The sequence below is a fragment of the Polyodon spathula genome, unplaced genomic scaffold (assembly GCF_017654505.1).
Source record: "Polyodon spathula isolate WHYD16114869_AA unplaced genomic scaffold, ASM1765450v1 scaffolds_1422, whole genome shotgun sequence".
Lineage (NCBI taxonomy): Eukaryota > Metazoa > Chordata > Actinopteri > Acipenseriformes > Polyodontidae > Polyodon > Polyodon spathula.
In genome coordinates, this window is record NW_024472902.1 from 290,780 (window position 1) to 316,868 (window position 26,089).

The 26,089-nt window shown below is 45.9% G+C and overlaps 2 protein-coding genes across 3 annotated transcripts; both read right to left on the reverse strand.

The window, feature by feature from the left end:
• Window positions 1-78: 78 nt before the first annotated feature.
• On the reverse strand, window positions 79-4,641 carry LOC121309714 (orexigenic neuropeptide QRFP-like). Of its 2 annotated transcripts, none has more exons than XM_041242832.1 (2): window positions 4,238-4,641; window positions 79-1,748 (listed from the first exon to the last, which is right to left on the reverse strand). In XM_041242832.1, the coding sequence occupies exon 2, from the start codon at window positions 1,746-1,748 to the stop codon at window positions 1,296-1,298; it is 453 nt and encodes a 150-aa protein (XP_041098766.1). In that variant the 5' UTR covers window positions 4,238-4,641; the 3' UTR covers window positions 79-1,295. The 2 variants fall into 2 exon arrangements, with proteins under 2 accessions (XP_041098766.1, XP_041098765.1); XM_041242831.1 differs by having other exon boundaries at window positions 2,722-4,641.
• Window positions 4,642-4,742: 101 nt separating this feature from the next.
• On the reverse strand, window positions 4,743-25,315 carry c5 (complement component 5). Its single transcript, XM_041242825.1, has 41 exons — window positions 25,005-25,315; window positions 24,250-24,442; window positions 23,396-23,558; window positions 22,493-22,563; window positions 22,146-22,237; window positions 21,766-21,848; window positions 21,214-21,304; window positions 20,927-21,032; window positions 20,630-20,765; window positions 20,152-20,267; window positions 19,644-19,844; window positions 18,866-19,069; window positions 17,826-18,035; window positions 17,234-17,383; window positions 16,581-16,710; window positions 16,294-16,359; window positions 16,024-16,092; window positions 15,317-15,514; window positions 14,834-14,918; window positions 14,406-14,494; window positions 13,891-14,030; window positions 13,202-13,429; window positions 12,960-13,020; window positions 12,436-12,525; window positions 11,985-12,197; window positions 11,518-11,596; window positions 11,068-11,227; window positions 10,771-10,863; window positions 10,120-10,291; window positions 9,604-9,809; window positions 9,172-9,324; window positions 9,022-9,084; window positions 8,460-8,587; window positions 7,938-8,040; window positions 7,670-7,744; window positions 7,014-7,119; window positions 6,597-6,680; window positions 6,133-6,222; window positions 5,683-5,766; window positions 5,460-5,598; window positions 4,743-5,064 (listed from the first exon to the last, which is right to left on the reverse strand). The coding sequence occupies exons 1-41, from the start codon at window positions 25,103-25,105 to the stop codon at window positions 4,920-4,922; spliced, it is 5,166 nt and encodes a 1,721-aa protein (XP_041098759.1). The 5' UTR covers window positions 25,106-25,315; the 3' UTR covers window positions 4,743-4,919.
• Window positions 25,316-26,089: the final 774 nt, after the last annotated feature.

Genomic DNA, 26,089 nt, shown 5'->3' on the forward strand with positions numbered 1-26,089 from the left:
TTGTTTGATAAAATACAAAGTGTTTATGTTACTTGAAATGAATTGAAGTTTGTTGCTTTGTTTGGTTGTTGGTTGTGCAACCCTGACTGTTTTAGTTTTTTTTTTGCTCTGGAATTCTGTATTTCCTATACCTCCAGAGGTTTGTACACTGTATTTGAATTTGTAGTTTGTGAGTGTGTGTTTTCTCAATTACAAATTAGTTACACACACACACACACGTACTAATTTGCCATACTAGTGTTAGAAAGAGAGAAGGGAAACCGAGCTTCGTGCTGTTTTATTAAAGTGATGAAACACGAGTTGCTGTATAACGCGCTGGAAACAGTTCCTCTTTGCATAGCGATGTGAATGTTGCAGTCCAAAAGCTACACATTTGCTAATAGGTGTTGCGAAACAGCTGAGCGGCAGAAAACAGCAGCGCCTCTAAATAGAAGGACATTTACTAACACCCTGAAACTCCCTGGCGGTGTAACGCACTAACCTGCAAAACTGCACCGTGGTTGCTGGACGATCCTTGGGCTGCCTTCTGAATCGAGCAGCAGTGTGTAAAAGCACCGCTTGCAAACAGACGCTTCTTTTATCTCCTCTAGTAACAGCAATGTTTTACAATAAAAAAGCGTGTGTTTCTTTCAAAACTGCACATCTGATTACCTACAGGATCAGAGGGACGGGGTTCCGTGAGATTTATGGAATTATTTGGTAGCGCGTTTACCGCTGTGGATACCACACTGCCAGAAACCTGGTGGGGAATGGGGAACTCGAGTTCTGTGTATTGGTCAATGAAGTCACATTTGAAAATGACGAAACATAACTGCCTGCAGAATCGAGCAAAACAAATCACTGCTGTTCAGTGTGCCATTCGTTGCTAGTTGATGTTGCAACAGTACAATGCAAGCCAGAAAGTAACAGGGCAGCTTCTCAAAGCGAGTGAAATGTTTAATCTGTTAGCGTAGCTTTTGCAGAACATGGCCAAAAAACTTTAATGAGCAACTACAGCCCGGGGTGTACAGCGGCTACCTGCCAACTTTAATTTATCAACAGCCCACATACTCTTCCCAGGCTGGTAGATCCATCAACTAGTCAAATGACCTGCAATGTTTATGGTACAATTTAACTCGCATTGTGTAAAAAAAAATATGCAATGCTGCAAGCTTTTTGACAAAACTTTGATCAATACGAGTTTCAAACAAAACACATTTAAACAAAACAAAAAGTGCAATTTTAAATAAAACATTTGTATTCTAATTTTTAGCTGCTAATGTTATTTTCTGCTGCGATAGGAGACGCAGTCTGGGTCATTTCCTCCAGAATCGAAAGCGATACCCGCTCAGTTCGTCGGATAGAGACTCCAGCTCGCCAGCTCGTCTTTGGACAGGGTTCAGAATCAACCGGAGTAGCTCGGGTGCTTCCCGCTTCCTGACACTTCCCGGTAGCTCATCTTCTTCCCTCCACTGCATATCCTCCTCCTCCTCCTCCTCGTCGTCTCCCCTCCCGAACCGAAAGTGGAATCCGGCCCGCTCCTTGCCGTAGCCCTGGAGCTCCTTCGCGACGCTCACCAGCGAATTCAGATCATCCGATTTCTTCTCCCGGACCACTTCTGCTTTCAGCCAGAAGGGGGCGCCCTTGGGCTGTGCGTTCAGGCGCTGCAGGTCTTCCAAAACCACTCCATCCTTGAGACTTGTACGGTCAAGCAAACAGCTGCCCAGCTCCAGGAGCAGCAGGATAGACAGGGGGCAAGCACCCTTCATCTGCACAGAGAACGCGCGTGTTTAGAACAAATCAGATGAGCCAATAATGGATACAACTACATTTGTTTTAGCCATTTTAAATATAGATTTGTATAAAGAAAAAATAAGCCAACCTTGAGATATAAGAAAAATGTAAATAGGGTTGCATGGTATATTGTGCCACCCAGTGGGCAAAAGTAAAATTGTACATTTCCAGACACCTCCATGCAAGGATCACATCTCGTTTACAGCAATTTGACAAAAGATTATGTGGTCAAAACGGGTTTGTTTAAACTATTTTTTTAATGCGGTAATGTAACCCTTTTATGCACGCTAACCCTAACCCTATGGAAGAGGCAAATGCATGCTAGCCTCATATGAGGATACAATGTACACCCCGTATATATAAAGCGACGGGGGCGACTCAAATGTCACGCACGAACCACGACGGTATATTTAACGCGCACTAACTTGGTGTTGGTAGCCGTTCCACGCCTTTTCTTCAGCGATTCAATTTAGCAAATAGAATTGAGTGCAAATCAGTTTTGCATGTTTGAGTTCGAATGGCGTCATTTTGAACCGCTTTGCTGTTTCTTTTGTAGAGACTTATTTAGGACTGCATACCGCTGGAACTGCTGCTTCCAACCAAATCGTAACAGAAATAAAGGACGGAAAAGCCAATGCTACAGGAAACCTAACCTCATTTAAAACACAACACTGTGTTACTCTAACATATTTACAACACCGCGTGTTAAATATTGTAAAAGTTTTTTTTTTTTTTTTTAAATGCTTAAATTTAGTCTATGTATTATATTTCTCTTTGTCAATGCAGCTATTTAAACTTTTTTTCTTTTAATAAAAATCAGTACACTCAAATACCACCCAACTCGTTCAAAAAAACCCAAAATCGATTAAACTCATACACGCCTGCAGTATTTAAAATTAAAAAGGCGCTAATACAAATGTTCCAGTGGTCGGTGTAATTGATACTTACCCTGCGCAAGTTCTTGAGTGTTGGAGAAAGATCGTCAAGTAATCGGCTTGGCAGCTTTTTCTCAGTTGCTTCTCCGTACAGTTTGTTTCATGGTGCAGGGTCCCTGCAGCGCGAAGTTTATATAACCCGATGTTAATCAAAGCGGTGACCAAACGCCTGTGATGGTGGAGGGCTTTCCGTGTGTCAGACGGATTGTTTGGATATAATGGGCATTCCAGTGCCTGTGATCCCTTTTAAACGGACGACCAGAGTAACGAATGAAGAGAATAGATAACAAAGCACTTAAATACCAGAAGCGATCAGCCTGTAGCAATTACTGTGCCATTACAATGCAGACCCGTGTGTCGGTATCCCGGGTGCCTGGAAGAGTGAATGGAGCGATCCTGTGCCAATGAAGCCGGTTCTTTTCATCCCAGCTCAGGTAAATTAGTCTGCATTGCCAGTGCACCCCGTGGATGACCTGGGAAGCCTGTTGTCTGCGACTGGTTACCTTGGATTCTTTTTTTATTACGTATTGTTTATAAGGAGAGATGTTTGTGACATGTGCAGATTTACAGAACTTTAAAAATGATGTATTCCTACAGAAGACATGATTGGTTAGTTGTCTGTTGTGCAACTGCTCCAGCAAATATCACCCATCTCTTAATGTCGTTTCAACATAATTCACTGTATGTTCTCTAGCAGAAAGATAACCCTGATTATCCCACCCCCTGTAAAGGTATACTCTAGGTCAGGGGTCTCCAGCCCTGGTCCTCGGGGCCGCTATCCAGCATGTGGAACTCCTGTTAATCTTGACTGATTGAGCCAGTAACTGGTTCAATGAAGTAACAGAGATTGGTTGAAATGAAAACCAGCAGCTCAGCAGGACCAGGCTTGGACCCATGCTCTAGGTACTGTCATTGAATGTCGACTGGGATTGGATTACTTTTATTTCAAAGGATGGCATGCCGGAGCGTCTGCTTGGAGGAGGACGAGGGGAGAGTGAGCCCAGCAGGGAACGGGGATCGGTCCGTTCTGGCTGCTGGGTCGAAGGGCGACTTGCATCACCTTGCATTTGATTGTTCTGGGCACAGGTTTCTAATTCATTACCAGTCTGTCTCTAGCTCTAGGCGGAAACAATTGCTTTTGAATGTTACTGCATGTGCTGCGTTGTTTACTGAATAAGCCTGTGATGAGTTCCCATCACTACCTTGCAGAAAATGGGATGTGATGGCAGTGAGCGGTTTGACCAGTTTAGTATTGGGAATTGGTACAAATATTTACTGGCCTTTTATTGGGCACCCAGCAGGCACAGTATACCCAATCCCAGATGGGGTTTACAGCAAAAGGAGCAGTTTATAAGTGAAGACTACAGTTGACTTTAGGACTTTACAAAGGGATTTTACTGGACCAGTTTAACCAGCGCAGAGTCTCCTGAATCATCACGACCAGTTGAAAACTAGCAGCTCTGACCAGCAGACACCAGTGGTGAATGTGTTTCATGTCTGGAGGCCTGGGTGTGCTGAGTAAGGCTTACTGGGTCACAAGTGCGATGGTGTTGGAGCTCTCCACATCAACCCCCAATTCAACAGGCAGCGTCTGCTTGAGAGAGGCAGCCGTGGGGCACTGAGGCGCGCTCGTTTGCAGGATGTCCGGGGAAGCCATCGTGGCGCCTGCCTGCGTTAGGCAGTGCTGCCTCTCTCTCAATTCCAATCGGCAGCACTCATTTCACAAGCAGAGGAGAAAAAAAGGAAATCTGAGCTAACCTGCGGTTTAAAAACTAAAAAAATAAATAACAGCCAATCAGTGTGAAGCATAATACAACAATATAGTCATTATCTTTCTGAAGCTGATAATCAACTTATTTAAGAGATGATTTTGGGGGGGGCTAAATGAACTGTTACATTAGACTGTACTGCAATTCCTGTGCGTTCTGAGCAGGGGGTTGACCCGCTGAGTATTGAACTTTCAAGCTCCCACAAGCAGGCTGCCCTATTGCAATTGGGCATCCTTTCAAATGAGTATGCGCTGAACTCCAGCCATGCAAACATTCTCTTATCTTTAATACACGTTACATTCTGTATTGCGAGCAGACTGTTCATGTTTTAAATATCCGATTCCTCCAGTAATAGACACGGTAGCATTTGCACAAGGTTTTCACACAGTCTCGCGTGCCCCCCCAGCTCTGTGTAGCAGTAAACACACTCCCAATTGCGCAGCTAGACGTCCGTGCAGCCGAAGATCAGGTAGTCTTCCGAGAACGTCTTCATAATCTTCAGGAAGTTGCTGCAGGCTTGGCTGCCGCAGTCTTCCTCGGATGGCCAAAACTCGACCCAGGACAGGGGGTCCAAGGGGTAGGTGTACCTGTGAGAGGACAGAGGAACGCCCGTCACACTCGCACTGTCTCGGCTCCTCTTCCGCTGTCTTGTCTACACTGCAGCACTTTTTTTGCAACCTCTCTGGATTGGAATGAGATCAGATGTGTATGCAGCTACATGCCCCTTCCTTTATTTTAATTCGGTTCGACTAGCCCTATTGAATAACACTATTGTATATTATTATCACAAAGGTTCCCTGTGGCACCAAGATTAGTGCTGATCAGGACTCTGTGAACTCTAAATAGGAGCTACAGCCATGCACTTTCAATGTCGATTTAAAGGCTGTGGGCATTCAATCTTAATGTGGTGGACTAGTGGTTTATAGCTCTCCATGGTATGTAACGCAAACAGATCCAGCAGGATCTCTGAAGTGACGCTTACTTGAATTGCATATTTTCCACAGAGAGCATGCCTTCCTTTCCCATGATCAAGTAGTGCTTGCCCGCTTGTAAGTTCATGTCGCTGCACGTTGCCTTTTTGATGAATGTCACGACCGTTCCCTTTCGTACGATGTCCAAGCCTGTTGGAAAAGGAGAAGGATTGTCAATTCTCGGTTCTCGGAATCGTTTTTAACCTTTTTCAACGGCCTTCCAATCTCTCGTACCCTTTTTAAATATGTCTTCCATTTCGGCTTTGTAACTAATAAAATGTCCTTCTTCACTGTAGGACAGAATCTTCACTTTGTACGCTGAAACAAAAGACAAGAACAAAAACACAATTAAACGTCATGGCAGGCTCCTTTCACTGAAATATTAACTGTTTAAAAAAAAAACAACCTGTTCTAGGAATGTTAAATACTGAATATTAATTAAAGCATAGGAAACAACAGCCCTGGTGACAGACAAGACAGTAACAGCAGACCAAGGTAGACAACGTCATACGCCATCAGGAATAATACTGATTGGATGTTAAACGCCAAAAACACACAGCTAATGTCTTTGGATTTCTATCATCCCTTGTAGACAAATTATCCAGGGTTAGTTCTCTTGATAACAATCATTGAAAGGCAATGAAAGAGTGTGATTTCACAGCTCCGGTAGAGGGCTGACCGTACCGTACTCAATGGAGGCTTTGCAGGCCACGTCTCGTCTGTCGCTCGCTGTGGAGGTCAGGCTCAGGTGAGGCTGCATGTGACCGCATTGCACTGGGGGGGGGACAGGGGGGGAGAGGGGGGTCAACCAGACAGGCCTCCACACTGAGGGCAGCAAGGCGTGATATCAGGAGTACTCGCAGCAGCACGGGGAGGTCTGCCGCGTGTGGGAACACCAGGGCAGCCCACGAACGGCCCCATGTAACGAAGATGCACTGGTGGCGTCCCTTCAAACTTCGACTTGCAATGGAAGCTTCTGATACTTTCCAAGCAACTAAGACATGTGGCATTGTCATGCCAGCTGCCATGTAAATGAATACATCGACAATGAAGAGTACAGCTTAAACTAATGCAGTGTGAGTGAAACTGTGTTTACTGAGCGCGCTGACCCCCGCTGCAGCAGAAGCAACGCTTGCTCCCTCACTCACCCTCCATGCACTGGCACTCCTTCCCCTGGCACAGCTTCACCAGCTTCTCCTCTTCTACCTTGTACAGCTTGGAGCACTGGCGATCTGGCAGCCCAAGAGAACAGACACAGCAGGGTTTACTGCACAATGAAGGCATGCTGAGCTCAGTATTATTGAATTGCACAGATACTGTGTAACTGTGCGCAGAACGGAACTAATGTCGCTGTCGGAAGCAAAGCGCTCTCTATTCTGGTTCTTTTCCATTATAAAAAGAGGTTGGACAATAAAACGTGGTACTGTAGGTGTTTGAATGTGCACGCCCTCAAAATGACTTAATCTGTGATACCTGAAGATCCCAAAACCAGCGGAGGGGCTCTGCCTTAAAGGGTTCATAAGCAGCTTCAGCTACACGCTGATTAGGGAGGGAGTGAAACTCACCCGGCGCATGGTACTCATAGACCTTGAAAAGGGCGGGGCTTGCCATGCCAGTCTTGAAGAGTTCCTGAACCCGGAACCCCACGCACAGGTATTGATTGGCTGGGATCTGGAGGAAACGGGGAAACAGTGACACCTAGTGGCGGAGGCTGGAAGAGCTCTTTAGTAAAGCGAAAAAAGGATTCGTGTTAAAAGATCCCAGCTTAAATATGTTTTTTTTTTTTTTTTTTTTTTACATGAATGACTCAAATGCTTTAATTATTATTCACGACCCTGTAAAAAGTGTATAAAATCCTGTCCATACTGTCCATGCAATTCATTATCCTCAAAAGCGTGTGATTTTCAGTTTCGTTGTTTTTCCAACACGTATCTGCAGGAAACCGTTGCTTGCCGATGCAGCTGAGCTGAGCCATTGACCCTTATCTAATTCTCAGTAGGGCTAAGAAGGTTGCTTGTACTGCAGGTGGTAGCTGGAGGGTGGCTGTTTAGTTCTGGCCGCTGATGAAGCGAAGCGAGCAGAAGGAATGGAAGAATATAGCAAACCCTCACCCAGGAATTCTTGCTGAGTGACACTGCAGCAATCAGACACAGTGCCTTCTTCAACCAGCTTGCCATGCCTGCCAGTCTCTCTAAATCAGACCAGCAGAAAACATACTCACGTATTCCAACTGAATGACAACGCGCCCGTCTTCAATAGTGTAGTCAGCAATCAGTCGATCCACGCCGCTCGCCAGCTGCAAAACAAAGAACCCCCTGAGATCCCCACTCATATTATTTGACACGTATTACACTCTGTGTCAAAGGAGCCGCTGCAGCAGGCAGCTCTGAAAGCGGGTCTCGTCCCGCGTCGGTTTGTCTAAAGCAGGCTTTCAAAGAACGGCCTGCATGCACGAATCCAATGTCTTAATTGTGATATTTTTTCCTTACTGTGGCTAGGTCTTCTTGCACTGGCTCCAGACCAGTCAGGAGGTAGATTTCCATGACGCTGAGGTCGGATTCAGAGAGGGCATCATTCTCGCCAGGCAGGTACCTGGGACAGACACAATGCTTTAAAGATAGTGACCCCGGCACGGCTGGATCCTCTATGTTGCACAAGAAACCTCCTAATGCAACTGTCTAGAAGTGTTCTTGGACTGTACGTTACAAACGCATTGTGTGTGTTTGTGCGTGGATCACTATATTTAATTATATTATAGTAGCATGTGCTGTACAGTGTGCTCCATCAATATGTGTAACTGCATTACATGTATTTCTTGCAGTGGTCTCCCTTTTCCAGCAGGGGGACTCAGAATGGCAGCAATCCACTGTACTGTATGACCAAGTTTAGAAAAGGAAACTACTTGCATTTAACGCTATGCTCCCGTCTTCTAGAACGACCATGCATGTACTGCAGATGAATGCATGCAGAGACGTGTGAACGCACTGCTTTGTGACAGACAGAGAACTCACTTTGCACATGCTTCGATTCGACGTGTGGGCCCCATTCTCCGGGCACGGTCATCCTGTAAAACCTGAATCTTGAGATCGAAGACACAGGAGCCGTCGGGGTCACTGGTTTTGTAATAGACCGTCCTGAGCTACAGGAGGGAAAGGTTGGCATGAGAAGCAAGAAGGATCTCGGTTGCTTTGAAGGGTCTGCTTGACCTGTAGCGTCGTGACAGCAAGCAAAAAGATCCATCGCTAAGGGGACCAGTTGCAGTGTTGCCAACGCTGTTTTGAAACAGAATATTATTTTTTTTGTGATCAAATTTTTTTTTTTTTGAGAAATGATATATGCAACATGTAACAAAATTGAAATTGAGCTCAAAAATAATAAGTCAAATAAAATAATAATTTCGACAGCAAGGTACAGTATCTGGCCACCAGGTGGTGCTGTCTGCTATGCCAAATCCCATTTGAAGTACAGATCATAATGTTCAGCTTTACATCACAGACAGTTAATGCATGTAGGAACCCCAAAGTGGACTGTCATTTTGTGCAAGAGAGAGAGAGAGGAGCTGACTGCACTTACATTGACTATAGACACCCCTTTGCTGCTGCCTGTGCTCACCATGACGTCGTCTGCCTCAGTGACCTGGAAAGACAAGAAGCCAGATCTCGGGTGATAACTTGCTACAGGAAGCACTTGTGGGCTAATGCAGTATACACTCCATTTACACACCTCAACCGGTTTCGCCAGTGGCTTGGCTTGGGTGAGCTCGAATCGTTGCAGGTCCCCCTGTCTCCTGTAGGCAGCGTTGACAACCATGTCCAGACTGGAGCGCTTAGCCAGCAAGGTGTACTCTGTCAGAGCCTCCAGACTGATGACTGTGTCCTGGGGAGACCCAGAAGGGAGAAGAGCAGCGAGTACAGAGATTGGGGTGCTGTCAGTTAGCTTGAAGACTACTAGCCTCCAGTGTGGAAGGCTGTTGGGTTTGAGTAGCTCGGGGGTTACAATCGCACGGGTTCAGTGGAGGGCAGCTTGCTGGGCAATCATTTAAAAATCATGTTTATATAGCACCTTTCACAAAGAGCCATCTCCAAGCGCTGCACAATCAAATAAGTCAAAGCGTGCAGAGAAGTGCAGTGAAACGGCGCCAGGGCCCAGGCATACCTGCGTGGAGTAGAAGCCGCCCCCGTATCGCTGCTCATCGGACAGCCAGGACACAATGGGGCTGCAGTAGGACACACTCCCGTACTGCAGGCTGATCAGCAGGGCGTAGGCGGTGGTCTCCACCATGCGAGCCGTGGCCTGGTTGGGCAGGAAGGAGTCCAGCGGGTCATCCTTCTCCTTCCACATCCGGAGCACCGGGGGGTTGCCTGGGCAACACAGCACAGGCTGGTCTGATTCAGGCAAACCCAGTCAAACCCCTTGGACCATACCTACTCCTCAGCTTAGCCCTTGCGTCGTTCCCTGCTAACGGTGAAATGCATTGACGCCCCACCCTTGCAAAAGCCTGATGGTATAACTGCCTTTGTGTTTCAGCAGTGACGAGGATGTAAAAGAAAAGTGCACCCAAGCAAACCCTTTTCTATACCATGGTTTTAGTTTAGTATATTCAATGTGCCAGTGGGCGTGGCAGCAGTGTTGGCTCATCACTCGGCACTGGGAGCCTCACTCCCTCCTTACCTTTGACTTGGGCGTCTCTCTTCAGCTCTTCGAAGACGGAGTGGGCAGTCCGGTCCCCTTTATCCCGCAGGACCAGTGCGTACGCAGTGATGGCCCGCGTGTAAACACTCTTCACCTTCTTCACGTTCTTGGACAGATAGTCTGTAGCCTTGTAGACGGCATCTCGAAACTCCTGACAACGAGTGAGACAAGCCGGTCAAGCCACCAACCCACCCACGCAGTGCAGTGAAGCAGGCCCTCCGCGGTTCACAGTAAAGATCAGCCAAGAGCACGTTACAATAACAACTGTGCTGCGCTTACACAGCTTTTAGTGTAATGCTAAGGGACCCCGGTTTAACATCTTTCTTCATTGTGAGCTCACTCCTAAACTATTAGTGAATTAAAGAGCTGACTTTTACACAGCGCTGATGCTAGTTATTGCAAACTGATGTGCATCAGGGATGCACCGTGGCACCCCCTGGTGGTGAATTGTAACATTGCGACGCACATCAAGTGGCGACTGTCAAATGTCATTGCTATATAATGACTTGAAGGAAACACCCCACCTCACCCCCTCAGTGATAATCTAACAAATCCTTTTCTACAAACCCTGCCCAAATCAACACTGTTGTCTTTCTGGAACACCAGCACTCTAGCAGTTCCCTCCCTTACCTGCAGGGGGCATGCTTTCCTAGCCCGTTCAATTCCAATAGCAGTGAAGGCAGTCAGGTATATGGTTTGTTCATCTGAGTTTGGTCCAGCGCCCTGCCATGAAGTTTAAAAAAAATAATAATAATTTCCAGGTAAATATCTGTGGTAGGGAATTCTTTAGAGACAAAATAGCTAAAGCACTTCAGTTAGGTACATTTGAATTATTAACAGCATTCGATGATTTTCAAAAAGGTACATTTTAAATTCTATGGGAATGCAGCATTAAATGAGAACACATTTCTTTGTTGCCTTGGTTACCTTTATTTTGACAGGCTTGTATGTGGACAGCTCCCTGAAGGACCCGTCTTGGTTCTGACATTTGTCTGTGAGCCAGAAGATGGTGTTGCACACCGTCATGTGATCCACCTGCAGGTACTGACTCACTTGCCCCAGAATCTTCACAACGAACGCAGTCAACCTGGAACAGAAGGGAAGACTTCCCCTTTAAGATCTGTCTCATGGGATGGTGCTGTGGGTGTGTTAAAATCCACATGTATCCACCTGCAGGCTTTGCTTAGTCCCCACTTCTTAATACAATGCCTCGCTGAGGTTTACATTTTGGCAAGTTTTAATACAAACCCTCCACTAGCTGATCATAAATCTCATGCAAACTCTAGGGCACAAAATGAAAGCACCTTGTACATCTGCACAAATGTGGCCCACACTGAATGCCCCTAATTGTATGTATTCCTTTATTAAACAGCTCACCATGTGCTGGGCTCCCCGTCTTGCCACATGCTGTAAGAAAAGTCCCCCTTATTCTGGAACGACAGAATGCTGGTAATGGCTGCAAGAAACAAGGGAGGATTTCAGTGATCCTGCCTAGCAGGAGTCTAGCAGGCTTTCACACACTAGATTCAGTCAATTAACAAGCTGCTGCACACATAGAGATGTACTCCTGTACACATGCACAGAAAAAAAACCTGATCGGGTTTGTCGTTGTAAGGAAGTTAAGCGGTTACAATCAAAGCTAAACTTCTCATCTACGAGACAGGAGATGTGTCCGGCAGCGTTGCGTGACGCACTGTAGTTTCTGCCTGTGAGGAGAGGTTAGATGCTCTGTAATGCAGATGGCGAGCCCGGCTCTATTGCGTGGCGGCTGGGAGGCTCTCTGGCTGCGCGAGCGGCGCCCACACCCTGACACAGAGACAGACGAGGGAGTCAGGCTGGCCCACCTTGCTTCAGCTTCCTGCGGAGCTCCAGTCGGTTGGTGAAGGAGTCCGGGCCCAGCATGTCCCATTTCTCGCTCTTCTCCAGGAAGTGGAAGACGTAGTAGATGGGGGCGATGCCCATGAGCTCCGCCTCCCCGGAGCCGCGCGGCAGGGTGGTGAGCTGCTGCAGGCCGCTGGGTTTCAACACGGTGGCGATCACCTCTCCCAGCAGCTCCCCTGGAGAGGGGAGGACACAGGGATTTCATAAACCAGTGCATCAGCAGGGTGATTGTGAAGGTCACTCCACCTTCACCATGCCTACACGACTCTATCGAACCTAACAAACCGCTTAAACATGGGAGCAGGACAGATCCTGCTCTAGTGTGCCCCGTTCCTCCAGGAATAAAGTGTTTCAAATACGGCTCCTTTAAAGCCACTGTCTTTATGTACCGTAAACAGTGAATAGAGACCTTACCGTTCACACTGAGTGTGCGCTCCACCTTGGACCTGGGCACCTGGCCCTTGGGGCTCCGGTTCCTGAACTCCACCCTCCTCTTCAGGGGACCTGAAACACAAAGCGAGGGGGTTGGACGCAGAGAGAGCACAGAGTGGCCATGCTGTCACATGCTGTGCCTCCCTGATTTATATCCACAGTGCATGGGACTGACACAGAGTGTTAATGGGGAGCTGATATCAATGAGGTAAACTTTTGGTCTTCAAAACCATGGGGTGGGGTGGGGTGGGGTGGGGTGGGGTGGGGGGGCAGTTTCTGTAGCTGGGGCAAATCGTGATGAAACAAAAATACATAAAATAAACGTTTGTTTATTCAAATAGAAAATATTTTTTTATAGTGTTGAAACCATGGGCATCAGAAACAGTATCACGATAGAAATATTTCACAATGAAAAGAAAGAAAATACTTCTAGAAACAGTTATTTACTACCAGGCTCTGATTTCTCCTCTCTGATAAGGATCACCCATAATTACTCATCGCCTCACCGTAGATACCCTGGGGGTCCAAGGTCCCGGCGTCAGAGATTTCAGTTTTGATGCCTTCGGGCTGCAAGTGAAAAGTTAAAAACTGCCTTCAATTGTATGACGCAAAATCACAGCCTGATCCTAACACAGGAAGATCTTGCATCCACATTAAACAATGAAAGACTGTCTTAATGGGAAGCTGGTTAAGTCTGTATACACTGACTATCCCTGCCTGTACACCTCTGTGTGTCGGCTTGTCTTACCACAACGTTGAGCGTCTTCACAAGGATCTCGGAGCCCAGCTGGGAGCGCAGTGTGAATCTCAGACGGTGCAGCCCCGTCTCCAGGGGCAGGATGGTGTGGGTGAAGGAGTTCACTGACGAGCCCTCGATGACACTGAGCTCACAGGGGGTGATCTGGGTGGTCCCGGCCTCCGTCTTTGAGCCTTGGAAGAGGCAGACGCCCTCCTCGACCGTCAGAGTCACGCAGTACTGCCGGGGGAACACCAGTTCAAGATACACTCGGGCTGACTCTCAGCCAGCTGCTTCTCCTTGTGACTGGCAGGGTTAGAAGCCAGCCGCTAGGACCACTTCCTGTACCCATAGTCCGAACCCGAGCCACACTGGAGAGAGTTAACCCCAGGAATCACAAGCAGGGAAACATGTTTGCAAGCTTCCTTTACATATCAATTCAACACGCACTCAAAGCACACAATTCCAATGCACAAATGAGACCCACACAGCAAACTGTTCTGCATTGCAGGTGAGATGTATACAGAATCATATCCAGTTCTACTGTAGCAATCCTAAAGGTCACTCTGGAACTAGCGCTAGTGAGATTGTTTGATAAGTGTTGCATGAAAGCAGGTAAAAGAGTTTGAACAGGGTAAAGAAATAGCACACCTTCTGCCCTCCTGCCCAGCCCAGCCCAGCATCCTAGATCCCTGGCTCACCTTGGCGCTCTCATCCCTGTAGTTGTAGACAGAGCCTCGCAGCACTAGCTGCTCGCCACGCACCACAGAGTATGGCACGGGCACATTGATGCTGGTCTGCTTGAAGACTCGCACCTTCAGAGGGTCAGCTTGGCAGATACCTGGGCAAGGGAGAGAGAGAGAGAACAGAGTGGCTCGGGGTGGAATATGTGTTGTAGACACTATCCCAGATCAGCCCTCTATCAAAGCCTATCAAACGCTTCCTGGCCCATCATAACAGAAACTGGCTTGCAACAAGGGCTGCAGGCGTGCCGCTTTTACATTTTCCAGAATACAGGGCAGGTGAGGTGTGCCGTTTTGCATCAGAGAGCCTCTGCCTGAGTGCTAGAGATGGCAGAGAAGTCCACTTGTACACAGGTGTGACCTATAGGATTTTTCCTGAAATTGTTGTCTCAAAAAAGGGGGGTGACTTATACACCGGTGCAACTTGTACACTGGTTTTTACAGTTTAAATTACGCCACAAATGAGTTTTTACCGTTGTTTGAAACTGCAACAGCCTTCATTTCCCAGGTTGTCAAAGAGTCTGGCAAGACCATCAGGAGCGTCTTCGTTCCTGAGCTTGAACTGTTAGGGGGTTAGAGAAGAGGTGTGAGGAGGCAGATACAAGGCTGTAGACTCGGTTTGTACAGCTGTAAATGCTTAGAACCACCACCACCACTACAACTACTACTACTGCAGCTATAGCCAAAGAATTTTAGGATTGAGACAATTTAAAAATGTTTTTAATTCAATATGTTAACATTATTCGGCAGGCTTCTATAGACTTTATGAAGCAACATTAGTGAATTCTATAGGACAATGCAAAACTTTCGGCCACAGCTGTACTGCTACTGCTATTAATAATAATAATAATAATAATAATAATAATAATAATAATAATAATAATAATAATGTGATTATGACCTGATTTGATGCACCTCCCAGAGCCAGGTTTCAGGAAAGTAACTTCGGACCTGCACGTTGTCCAGCCCAAACACAGCGACCAGCTCTGAATTCAGAAACACAACCCAGTAGGGATGCTGGTGACAGTCGCTCCTTGCTACCCCCAGTACTGTCTTGTACAGTTTATCAGTGCCAGCTCCAAGGCTTTCAGCTTTTTAGCATACAGAACAGGCTCTTTTAAGAATTTATTTTTATATATACCCAGAATCATCTCTTCTAGTCGAAAAAAAAAACAATCAACTGAATTGGTTCATTTTATTTTAGTGTTGATAAATTTAGAACCGTTGATTGATTCAAGCGTTATAGATGATTCAGAACACAAACTTAACAAATTAGGCATTAAGAGTTCCTTCTTTCTGCTTCGTTAGTGCTACCAGAACACGTAAGATCTTCTTTAGGTTCTGGGTACTTTTTCCCGTCAATAAGATAGAGGGGAGGGCTTACCCATTCGCGCCAGGACGTACACTCTGTGGGACTCTTCCCGCAGCTTGTTGGCCAACTCGCAGCACTCTTTAAAGGCGTTCTTGCACTGCATCACTGTCTTGATTCTCATAGCCCGGCTGTTGCAGGACTCCCCGATGGGATAACTGCGGGCTCCGTCCATGCAACAGCGCTGCACTCGGGGGTCCCTGTAGGAGGAGACTGGGCAGAAAAAGAGGGCTCACAGGGATGGGACTCCTATTTCACAGCGGTTCTGCCCATTCCAGGTTTTACTGCGAGCTTGATTAGCCACAGTGCATAGGTAAAACAGGCTCGGGCGTGTCTAATTAAACCCATCGTAAAACCAGGAATGGATCAAACAGCTATGCAATGGGAGTCTTGTTCCCACACCTCTGTCAGATTGCACATGCAATGCAATGGATTTAAAAATTAAAAAACAACATAAGAAGGCAAACGTTGTCGTTTTCCCATGCTTTCCCAATGGTTGGTAAATGCATAGCTTGTCATACCTCTCTGGGCTTTACAGTGCTTGCGTACAGTATGCCTTACCATGCTTTCAGCATGCTTTGTTAAACTTTACTGTAGCTATTCTTAGTACAACTTGTAAGAGTTTCTCTCTTTCTCCCCAGCAGGCTATGGAGTATTCTTTATTAACAGCTTGTCTTCAATAGTGTTACACTACTTAGGGTTTGTGGTTTCTATTCTCTTGCCTTTCTTCCGGATTTCTGTTTGCAGATCCACGGATCGTGCTGTCCTGGTGCTGTTTGCGCTCGTGTCACCTGTAGGGAAAATCTGCTGTTATTTTATTTGTCAGAGCCCCCGAAACTAGCATTCCCAGTGCATTTCTGAACCTCTATCTCTCCCACAACACAGTTGTGGAGTTGGTTCTTTCCTTCAATATATTTGCTGTTTTTAAATGGCATGCATTCACTAACTCTCCGATTTCACTAAACTCCAGGGGCTGATTTCTCCTCACTTGCCTGTCTTGGTTGCTTTGTTGAGATTCACTGATCGCTTCGGTCTGTTGATGTCCGTGCAGAATTCCCCTGCAATCAAAACAGTGTTGCCTTACATACGTACATGTTCATTTCTGTTCTCACAGGTTCACTTGAACGAATACTGCTGCTTTTATAAAAGAGAGCCTGTATCAAAGTTTGCAGTAATTTTTTTCATGCTTCACCACGCTTGAATTCTGTTTAAATACACTTTACGATGGTATAAGGGAGAGGGTGGCACCCTTTCACTTGTGATCGGCTTGGTTGAGTACCTTTGGGGTCCCGGGCCTTGGCGTTGGCGTTCGTTATGAAGGTGAGGCCGGCGAGGCGGAACACGTCCTCGTTGTCAACCCCCCCGCCTCCACCACAGCCCTGGTCACTTTGCTCCAGAATACTCATCACCTGAGATCAACACACACACAGACACCGATCAACAGGACAGAACTGGAACACCTGGGGCTGGAGCACCAGCTACCATACCAGGGGTGGCGAGCCCTGGTCCTGAAGAGCCTTGATGGGTCTTCTGGTCTTCGTTCCACCTGACTTCATAATTACTTACCCAGAAAAACCTGCAGGATTGTGGTTCTCCAGGACCAGGTTTGGGCCCCCTGTACTATAGGATACAATGTGAGCTGAACACAAGCCTAGTTCTGGTCCAGATACATTAGCTTCCAGACAAGATCAGCATAAAAATCTCTGCACTATTCGCCTACACCCCTATTTTATCACAAACTGTCTACAAGTACAATACAGCTCTCCTTTATATATCCTCTAGTCTGCGCAGTAAACCACTGTATTACAGTGAGGGACAGCTGCTGTGTAATCGTTTGAAATGACTTGTGTCGGCAGGCTATCATCTAGTTGCTGCGCTGCTGCAGAAAGTCATGCACAGCCCTGGAAGCACCCCCTGCCGGATGGGACTCGCCTTGGCCATGGAATCTTTGCTCTTGGTGCGGATCCCGTGGAGGGCAGTGTCAGCGGCGGACAGAGCCACGTAGGAGTTCTGCTCTGCCTGGACCTTCAGCCTCATCCGACTCCCTGGCTGGTACTGTGATTCTGCACTTGACAGTTTCACCTGGGAAAACAAATCGACGATCGCATTTCAGACAGCGGCTGCAAAGACAATATGGGCAAGAGGTTTTTTTTTTGTTTTCATGCTTTTTGCCTGCTGTGCCAGTTCCCCTTGGAACAAGATGTACAGTGCATTCCTAACTTTAAAAACTACCTTTTAGTAGATATTAAAAGTTTAGCAATGCTGAGACTTATTTTACAGTGCCGAATTATTTTACCCCTGATTTTTTTTGTCCCCCCCAATTTACAATGTTTTTTTTTCTTTTCCCCCTTCACTGCAGCAATTCCCCACACAGCTCAGGAGAACAGAAGACTCAGCGGGCGTCCTGTGATCCCACGACCAAGGCTATTGGAGCTGTACACTGTTAATCTGACATTTATACGTGTCTTCTATAAAGTTGGCAAAACACATTGTAGTTGTAGAAGTAGAACTGAAAACCGCACACCTGCTGGCTGTTGACACACTTCTCCACGACGTCCAGCCAGATGGAGTCAGCGACCAGGTCCGCCCTGCCCTCCACAGTGATGATGTAATACACGAGGAGGCGGGCCGAGGGCACCATGTCACCGGTCACCCTGAAGTTCAGGTTCTGAACATCTGAATCTCTGATGCGACGTATAGTGTCAAATTTCACTATCTTGCCCTTGGAGATCACCTGGAAACAAAGAAATGGGTCCCATCAGGAATACCGGACTGCCAGAGGCCCCGCCATGCTGCTCCACACCTGGGAGAGCCCCTACCCATCCCCAGGTTTAGATTGCTGGACTCCCCTAATTGAGGGGTTAGTATTACAAAGTATTACATAGTAAACGGAATCCAGTTTATTATTGTCATTACTTATCTGTTACTTTGTAATTTAAAAGAAATGCAGACTTCTTGCTGTTTTGACCGATATGTAAAGCGCTTGGAGATGAAAGGTGCTACATATATAAAATACATTGAAACTGAAACCCACACTCCTCTGCTTGTGTGACTTCCCCTGCACACCCCTGAGTCCCTTCCCCAGGCTGGTGCCTTTGTTAAACCGAGTGCAGAAATAGCAATGAATGACGAGCATTGCTACAATAAACAGGTACCAAAATATATACATTGGAAAAGAGCATTAAAAGCTCTAAAAGCATGGAGGCAGAGGAGCCCCGGTTCTTTTGCATGGGGGTTGAGATGCTCGCTCGTGGCGTGCTGGGTCGCCGGTCCGCACCCAGCCTCTGCCCCGTTACCGTGGCACAAGAGCAGCTGCAATGTCACGGCAATGCCACATGGCAGTGACGCATCAGGACCGCAGTGCAATAGCGGTTACAAAGCCAGCCGTAGGCTTGAAATTGCTGCTAACTGTTCTGCAGAGGTTTTCGGCTTCATAACTACTGTATAAAACCTCGTAAAAAACGCTCAGTCAGAAAGACTGCAAGCGACTGCACATGTCACTGCATTAATTGAGGTTAGCATTTCTAAAACGCCAGCGGGTGACAATGCAATGTGTACTCCTACCTGGTAGCTGTAGAAATGGACCTTGTTTTTGTAGGGGCTGGGGAAGTAGATGTTGATGCTGACGTACTCCCCGACGTGCAGCTGCTTGTGCTTGGAGGCCCAGTCGAGGTAGAGGTAGCTGCTGCTGGGTGATTTGTAAGCCACGGCCTCGTACGTACGCAAAGCCTGGTTCTCTTCAGGGAGGCTGCTGTCTTCGGTCTCCAGCTGAGTTAGAAATCATGAGCGCCCCTGTTAGAACCCTCTTACTGGGCCCCATCACACCCCGAAATCCACACCCCAATTGTCAACGTTTCTTAAACATCTACTGTATAAATGAGACAAATGAATGTTACATACACCTGAATTAAATCGTGACTTTTTTTTAAAGGGGCTCTCTCTTTTTTTAATAATCCGGCAGATCTTAAAACAGCAGCCGGTCAGATTTGCCCGTATGTAAAGAAAGGACTCTATTTTTCTGACCCTGTCAGTTAGAAAGTTTTAATGGGGATATCCCTAGAAGCATATCCTTGGAAATGTAGGATATACTATAGAGGAGTATGTCACTCCCTTGACATGCATCTAATGAACCTTGTAACCAGTTGTGAGGAAACTTCGACAAGGGCACTTTGTGGAGTGGAACTTGGCTTCAGGACACTAGGTTTCAGGTCCCTGCACAGCACACCAGGGGATACAGCAAAGCTGCCTCAAACCCGATCTCCCGGTCTCCTGGAACCAAGTTTCAAGCCACTATGCACGCAGACCGAGCTTCGTGTTCCCTGGCAGTGGCGGCGGTCCTGACCGTGAACTGGATCTTGCTGGTGGTGAAGGGGATGTTGATAACGAAGAGCGCGGTGCCGTCCTGCTCGCTGGTGAAGCGGAATCCCTCCATGGAGCCGGCCGAGATGAGCTGCGTTTCCTCGTGCCCGTCGCTGAATGCAGACACCCGCAATCTGACCGGGACCTTCCCCATATAGTTACCCTGAGGATCCTTCACCTGAGCCTGCCGGGGACACATGTGACAAGGGGTGCCGTCAACGGGAACGATCAGGTGGGTGGGTGAGGTCATGAAAATACACAGCCGTGCAAAACATAAAAGAAGGGGTCTTCCAACTCTTACAGCCACAGAGCATGCAAACAAACCCGGAATCCACATACAGTGTACAAGTGCTTTGTACTATGTTCAGAGTGCTTGGCTTGGAGTTTCACTGACAAACACTGATTGTCCAAACATTTGTCTAATAATTAATTACCCGCTGGATATTTCAGCCTGCTGTACCAGTGTTTCAGAAGGCAGACAGCTCACTTACCCTCACATAGTAGGGCAGCCCGGGCTTCACAAACAAGGGGGTGGCCACCAGGTTGAACGAGTACGGAGAGATGACGAACTTCACGCTGTCCAGCTCGCTCTCCTCGGAGATCCCACCTAGGAACACACAGCAAGGGGAGCTATGGGCTTGCTCTTCAATATACTGCACGCAGGGAGTGCGGCGCAGTGCTAGAATTGTCACAACACAGCCATGTGCAAAGCCACTGTTCCTAATTGGAACCAAGCCCTCTGCCAGGTTCTGGTCCATGATAACCCCTGCTGGTTCAGGAAACTGTGCTCGTTGAAGAACTGCTGACAAAACTGACCCATGGGAAAAGAGATCCATTAAAAACCCCTTTACTAAAAAGTTCCAAAGTCAACTTGCTAAAGTCGATGTCTGTTTCAATCTCCTAATTGAATATATTTGCTGTTTTCAGTTTGCCTAATCTCTGCATGGATTCGGGACGGTGTGTTTTTACCGGTAGATTCGAGCACAGCGACTGCTATGTAAAGGAACCTCCCATCCAGCTGCTCCAGACTGCTGATCCCCAGAGCGGGCAGAGTACCCAGGGCTGTCTTTGTGTTGAAGACCACCTCCACCTTCCCCTGCTGCATCTAGAGAAGCACGGGAAGAGATACACTTACTACCTTTGTGTTCGATTTTAAAATATTTTTTCATGCCAAACTCAGTTATGCAAAAGGAGTCTTATTTCCATCCCTGCTACGCGGCAATGCATCAGACCTAAGGGATGCATGCTGCACGAGTGTCTTCTTACCAGTACATGCTGCACTGCCTGTGGTATCATGGTGGTAGTTTTCCCTTCAATAATCCCAAACCGGATAAACACGTCTGCACTGGACACCGGCTCTCCATGGAAGTAGCTGCCAGAGTGACAACGGTACACAAGGGTGAGTCTTCATCGATGCCGGGATTTATATTATAAATACGTTGAGAGTCAGTGGCCGTCCTCCAATCCCACAAACTGGACAGCTCAGCTTTATCCCATAGAATCACCACCTGTCTGTCTGTCTGTTTTGTTGGCGTGCCTGTGTGCCCACTCACCTGGACTGGACTATGAATTTGAAGTTTTCAAACTGCTCATAGCAGATAAAGCTGGTCTGCGGCTGGATTGTGACAGAGAAGCTGGGCAGAACTGCAGAGAATGGAGACACGCTGGTTAGGGCTGAGAGCGGGGCGACGCTTACAGCTGCTGATAGAGGATGCTGTTCTGAACTTTCTAACTGCAGTCGTTTTATAGAGCGAAGATGTGCCTTCGCACTTGATTCAAAACCAGACACTATGGTACACTGCCCTTACATTTCATACTTCTTGATAAGGTTTACAAAGGAGTACTGTAAAGCATGGGAACAGTATGATAAACCCACATTTGCCACAGTCAACCTTAGATATTGAAAGGTTATGTACCGTAAACACTTTATTAGGTATTGGGAAAAGTATGGAACTATTTCATACACGAAATATACACAATTGCTTATCTGTCCCTATATGAAGTCGCCATGCATGAAAGGGTTAATTGGGGATCCAGTTAAAACAAATAAATACAAACAATTCTGTTTTTCGTGGTTAGTGTTACAGTTCTTATTGTAAAGGTACCATATTCTTTCACTTCGAATTCCGCAGTGGCAGAGGTGGTGAAGTCACTGGTATAGGTGGCATCTATTTTCCAGACCCCATACCTAGAAGAGAAAACAGGAGAGGTGAGATTCTCATCCGACGAAAAGCTGCGTCAAAAAATATTAATTCCGCTTCCAGGTCTCTGATAGTGCAACGCTATAAAGCGGCCCTTCTCCTCCGTGTTGGCGCGCAGATATTAAGATTCCCCCAGCACTCTTTGCATCAGTAAAGCTGAGTGGCACAGCACTTGAATAATTTCACATATCAGCATAACAATGTTAGGCAGAGCTGCTGGGAAAGGTGCTGACAAACAGCTTGGGAAATGGATCTTATTTGGAGATTTTTTTTTTCCACCTTACCTAGGCTTGAGAGGGATCTTAAAATCTGGCAGGGATATGATCCCAGTAACATCTTTTTCTTCCACTATGTCCACTTTCACTGCATCTGGATCCTGGACAAAAAAAAAAAAAAAACGTTGGGATTTATTTAATTGTAAAGCCCTAAGTAGTGCTACTGTTAAATCATAAATATAAAACTGATAATGAACAGACCAAAAATAATAAATCTAATCTCCCCCAGCTCTCCTGAAACCCTGCCTGAGCTGGGCTACAGAACCCAGGTCAGCTTAAAGAACACAGCCAGCCCTCTCTTCCTCATTTGAGCTCACAGTACCAACAGATAAAAGGCGCCGCTCGTGCACACCCACCGTGAACGTGACAGTAACAGGTCTGTGTGCCGGCCTCAGTTCTTCATTCAGAGAGAAGATTCGAACCTTCACTGGAAACAGAAGGCAAGCAAATACAACTAAATAAATCAATACAGGACACGGCCATTGTACAGCGAACGACAAAAGTTTAGCATCACCTAGAATTTTAGGATTGAGACTTATAATTTTTATTTATTTTTTTATTTATTTAACATCATGCAATCAAAGAAACTTCTAAATGATGTTGCAAACGTCTGCTGGAAGCCATAACAGTAGTACAGTATTTCAAAATGCCACATTTTCCCATTTTTGTCAGTTTTTCGTTGAGTATTATGGAAAACTACAAAGCGGTATGTAATTCAATATTTTAAAGAAACATTATTCAGCAGGTTTAATTTGGCTTTATGAAGTAAAATGAGTTAATCCTATAGGGTGATGTAAAACTTCTGGCCATAGCAATACATTTTGATATATATTATACATACAGACAGACAGGTAGATAGCTAGAAGGATATATATAGCTAGATACACAGATAGATATAGACAGACAGACAGATAGATAGATAGGTAGACTGACAGATGGGTAGATTGATAAGTAGATAGATTGATAGACAGATGGAGATTGATAGATGGGTAGATTGATTGATGAGTAGATTGATAAGTAGATAGATTGATAGATGGATAGATTGGTAGATTGATGGATGGGTAGATTGATAGATGGGTAGATTGATAAGTAGATAGATTGATAGATGGATAGATTGGTAGATTGATGGATGGGTAGATTGATAGATGGGTATTGGGTAGATTGATAGATGGGTAGATTGATAAGTACATAGACAGTTTGACTGATAGATAGACAGATAGCTATATAGATTGATTGATTGATGACGTGTATGTGAATACCAGACTGCTCAGGGGTGTAAAAGGGCTTGTCTGTCTGAATGAAGAGGAATCCATTCTGGTGGGACACAGTCAGCATCTCCAGCTTGTTGAGGTCACTTGAAAGTGCCTCCAGGTACACGAAGGAGCTCAGGGTGTTGTCTTTGGGAAAGTCTTGGGGCAGCAGCTATTGAGAAGCAATGACACAAACAGACAGAGAGTACAGTGAGGCTGCCAGCCACAACACTGCTGAAAAAAAAACATGCAGTGGCATGCATACACATTGCACATCGTATACCATACATTCAGCTTCGTTTAACTCGTATGAGAGTGTCCCTTCCATACATGTCTACAAGCGTAATGCATATATATATATATATATATCTATATATCTATATCTATATATATATATATATATATATATATAATATATATATATATATATATATATATAAGCCTCTCCTGGGGGTGTGGTAGAGTCTGCTTTGTCACTCCAATGCAGGCTTTTAGCCTGGAAGAGCAGGAAAGAGCAGGGGTCTTTAATTCAGTTGGACAGACGCCATGGTGCTGGCAGACTTGTCCCATGGCACAGCCCCAAAAGCCACTGCTAAAAGCATTAATTGCACAATGCAAATTAACAGCAAACCCAGACCTATAAAATATATACAGTAGCTATCTAACAGATAGATAGCTATAAATGTTTTACCATATGTGATCTATAATTATCATACATTAAAATCATACACACAGACCATTTTAAATGACTTACAAATATATATGAGCCATATATTTGTAATGGAGGTGTTTCTCTGTAATTAAAATATACAATCTGGGTTCCTGCTGCCCGCACAGAGCGCCAGGTGACCCTGCACAGGTACCTTGAGTGTGGCGGAGTCCTGGTAGCGGTTGGCTTCGTTAAGCGTCACCGTGTCGGTGGCAAAAGTCTTCTTCTTGTCCGGGTAGCTCTTGATAGACAGTGTTAACTTGGACTCGCTCTCGTACCCGAACAGCTGGACCACCACCCGCTCCGAGGCATCCACGCGCAGGATTCTGGGGGCCGTGATGAGGTACCTGCCACGTGGGTGGGTGAATATTCCATTTACAAACGTTCATTAAATGACAGGGTTCCGTGCACGGAGGTAACAGTGCACCAACACAAAATAAACTATGTACAAAGGTTTGGGGTTTATTTTACGCATTCAATAACTTCTCTTAAATTCATGTCAAAATGTATTGGTATTTATACCCTTACAAAAAAGTTTGCCATGCTATTTTTGCATAGTAATTTAGCAGTTTTCCCACACTCTTCCCATGGACTTATGCTATATGGATTGATCATATGTTTTTTAATATGCTTTACCATACCTCTCTGGGCTTTACCATGATTCCACTGTGCTTCATTATACTTTGCTGTGCTTTTACTACGAGAGCATACAAGGTGTAAATCACGGAGAGGGAACTGAAGTTTGATTAGTAGACTGTGGCCCATTGTGGGTTTCAGTCCACGTGCTAGCTATATCAGTGCGGTTTCCATTCGCTTCAGTTGCAGCACCCATTCTATCGGAGCGCCAAGAGCCCTATTCCGAGGGCAGCTGGCACTAATACTAATACATTAGCCAATAGGCATACTTACGATTTTTCTTGGGCATCGGTCCCCCTCCAGTACAGTATAAGACTAAGAATCCCCAAAAGCTTCATTGCCGGGCAGACGCAGGCTGTATGGGGCAGAAACATTTATCTGAACTGCACAGGCTCTCCAGAATCTAGAGTTTGAAACCTGGCGTGTTTGTTGACATGGCTTTCATTGTGTACTTCCAGTTAATTATTATCACCACTGACCCCCACACAACCTTCAAATGCACATAAATACAGGCAACTCTGGATTTAAAAACAAACAAACAAAAAACACTATTTAATTATGTGCTCAGCTTCAGGTGAACACCTTGTCAAAATCATTATCTACCGTCCTTGATAACTGTACGAATGAAAACTACTGGTAAGACTCCTCGTCAGCGTTGCATGGGCTCCAGTGCCCACTCCTCCCCACCTCACTTCCCAACAGGCCACCTAGAAGGAGTCTTTTCAGAAGCAGCTTTAAAGGAACAGTAAATTAAGCTGATTTTTAAACACTATTAAAGTTGCAATAAAGGCACCGTAGATGGAATTGGGTAATATGGCCTTGCCTCTGCAGCGCGTTCAACTACCTGACGTTAATGCCTTCCAGTCAGAGTCCTGTGGCGTAAGGAAATAAAAGACGAGGTCAATCGAGTACACAGTGGATTTGCGGGAAGGCTTCTTCGATTGGGTCAGTCAACAGGGACAAGGTCGACAAAAACTGGCTAGCTTAGAGGGGCTGGGTGAAAGAGTTACATGGCAAAACGTTTAAAGAAATGGGCTGGCTTTATAAAGCGTTCCCCAGCATTCATTTGTTAAATGAAACAAAACTGTTACAGAACTGGCAAGAATAAACAGAGGTGCGCACACACACACACACAGAGGCCTGTAATGAACCTCTTGAGTTACTACCTTTTGTTTTCTTTTAAAAGAGCGTTTTCTTATTTTTTAAATAAAAGTTGACAAAGGCACAGTAATGGGACTCAAGATATATAGTACCGTGTAGCGCTGTTAGGCGGGTCTCAAATTGCTTAGTTATGCTTTACCAAGGTTTTTATTTACATTATTTTGGTTTGCTTTACTATGCTTTGACCTCAGTAAACT

Excerpts from the sequence above, each read along its gene's own strand:
- c5 (XM_041242825.1), bottom strand. The coding sequence starts at position 25,105 with ATGTTTCTGCCCCATACAGCCTGCGTCTGCCCGGCAATGAAGCTTTTG. Across the intron at positions 16,093-16,293 it reads CAACAAAGCAACCAAGACAG|GTGACACGAGCGCAAACAGC; the intron begins GCAAGTGAGGAG and ends TTTTCCCTACAG. Across the intron at positions 5,767-6,132 it reads CAAAGCCTCCATTGAGTACG|CGTACAAAGTGAAGATTCTG; the intron begins GTACGGTCAGCC and ends CTTTTGTTTCAG.
- LOC121309714 (XM_041242832.1), bottom strand. The coding sequence starts at position 1,748 with ATGAAGGGTGCTTGCCCCCTGTCTATCCTGCTGCTCCTGGAGCTGGGC.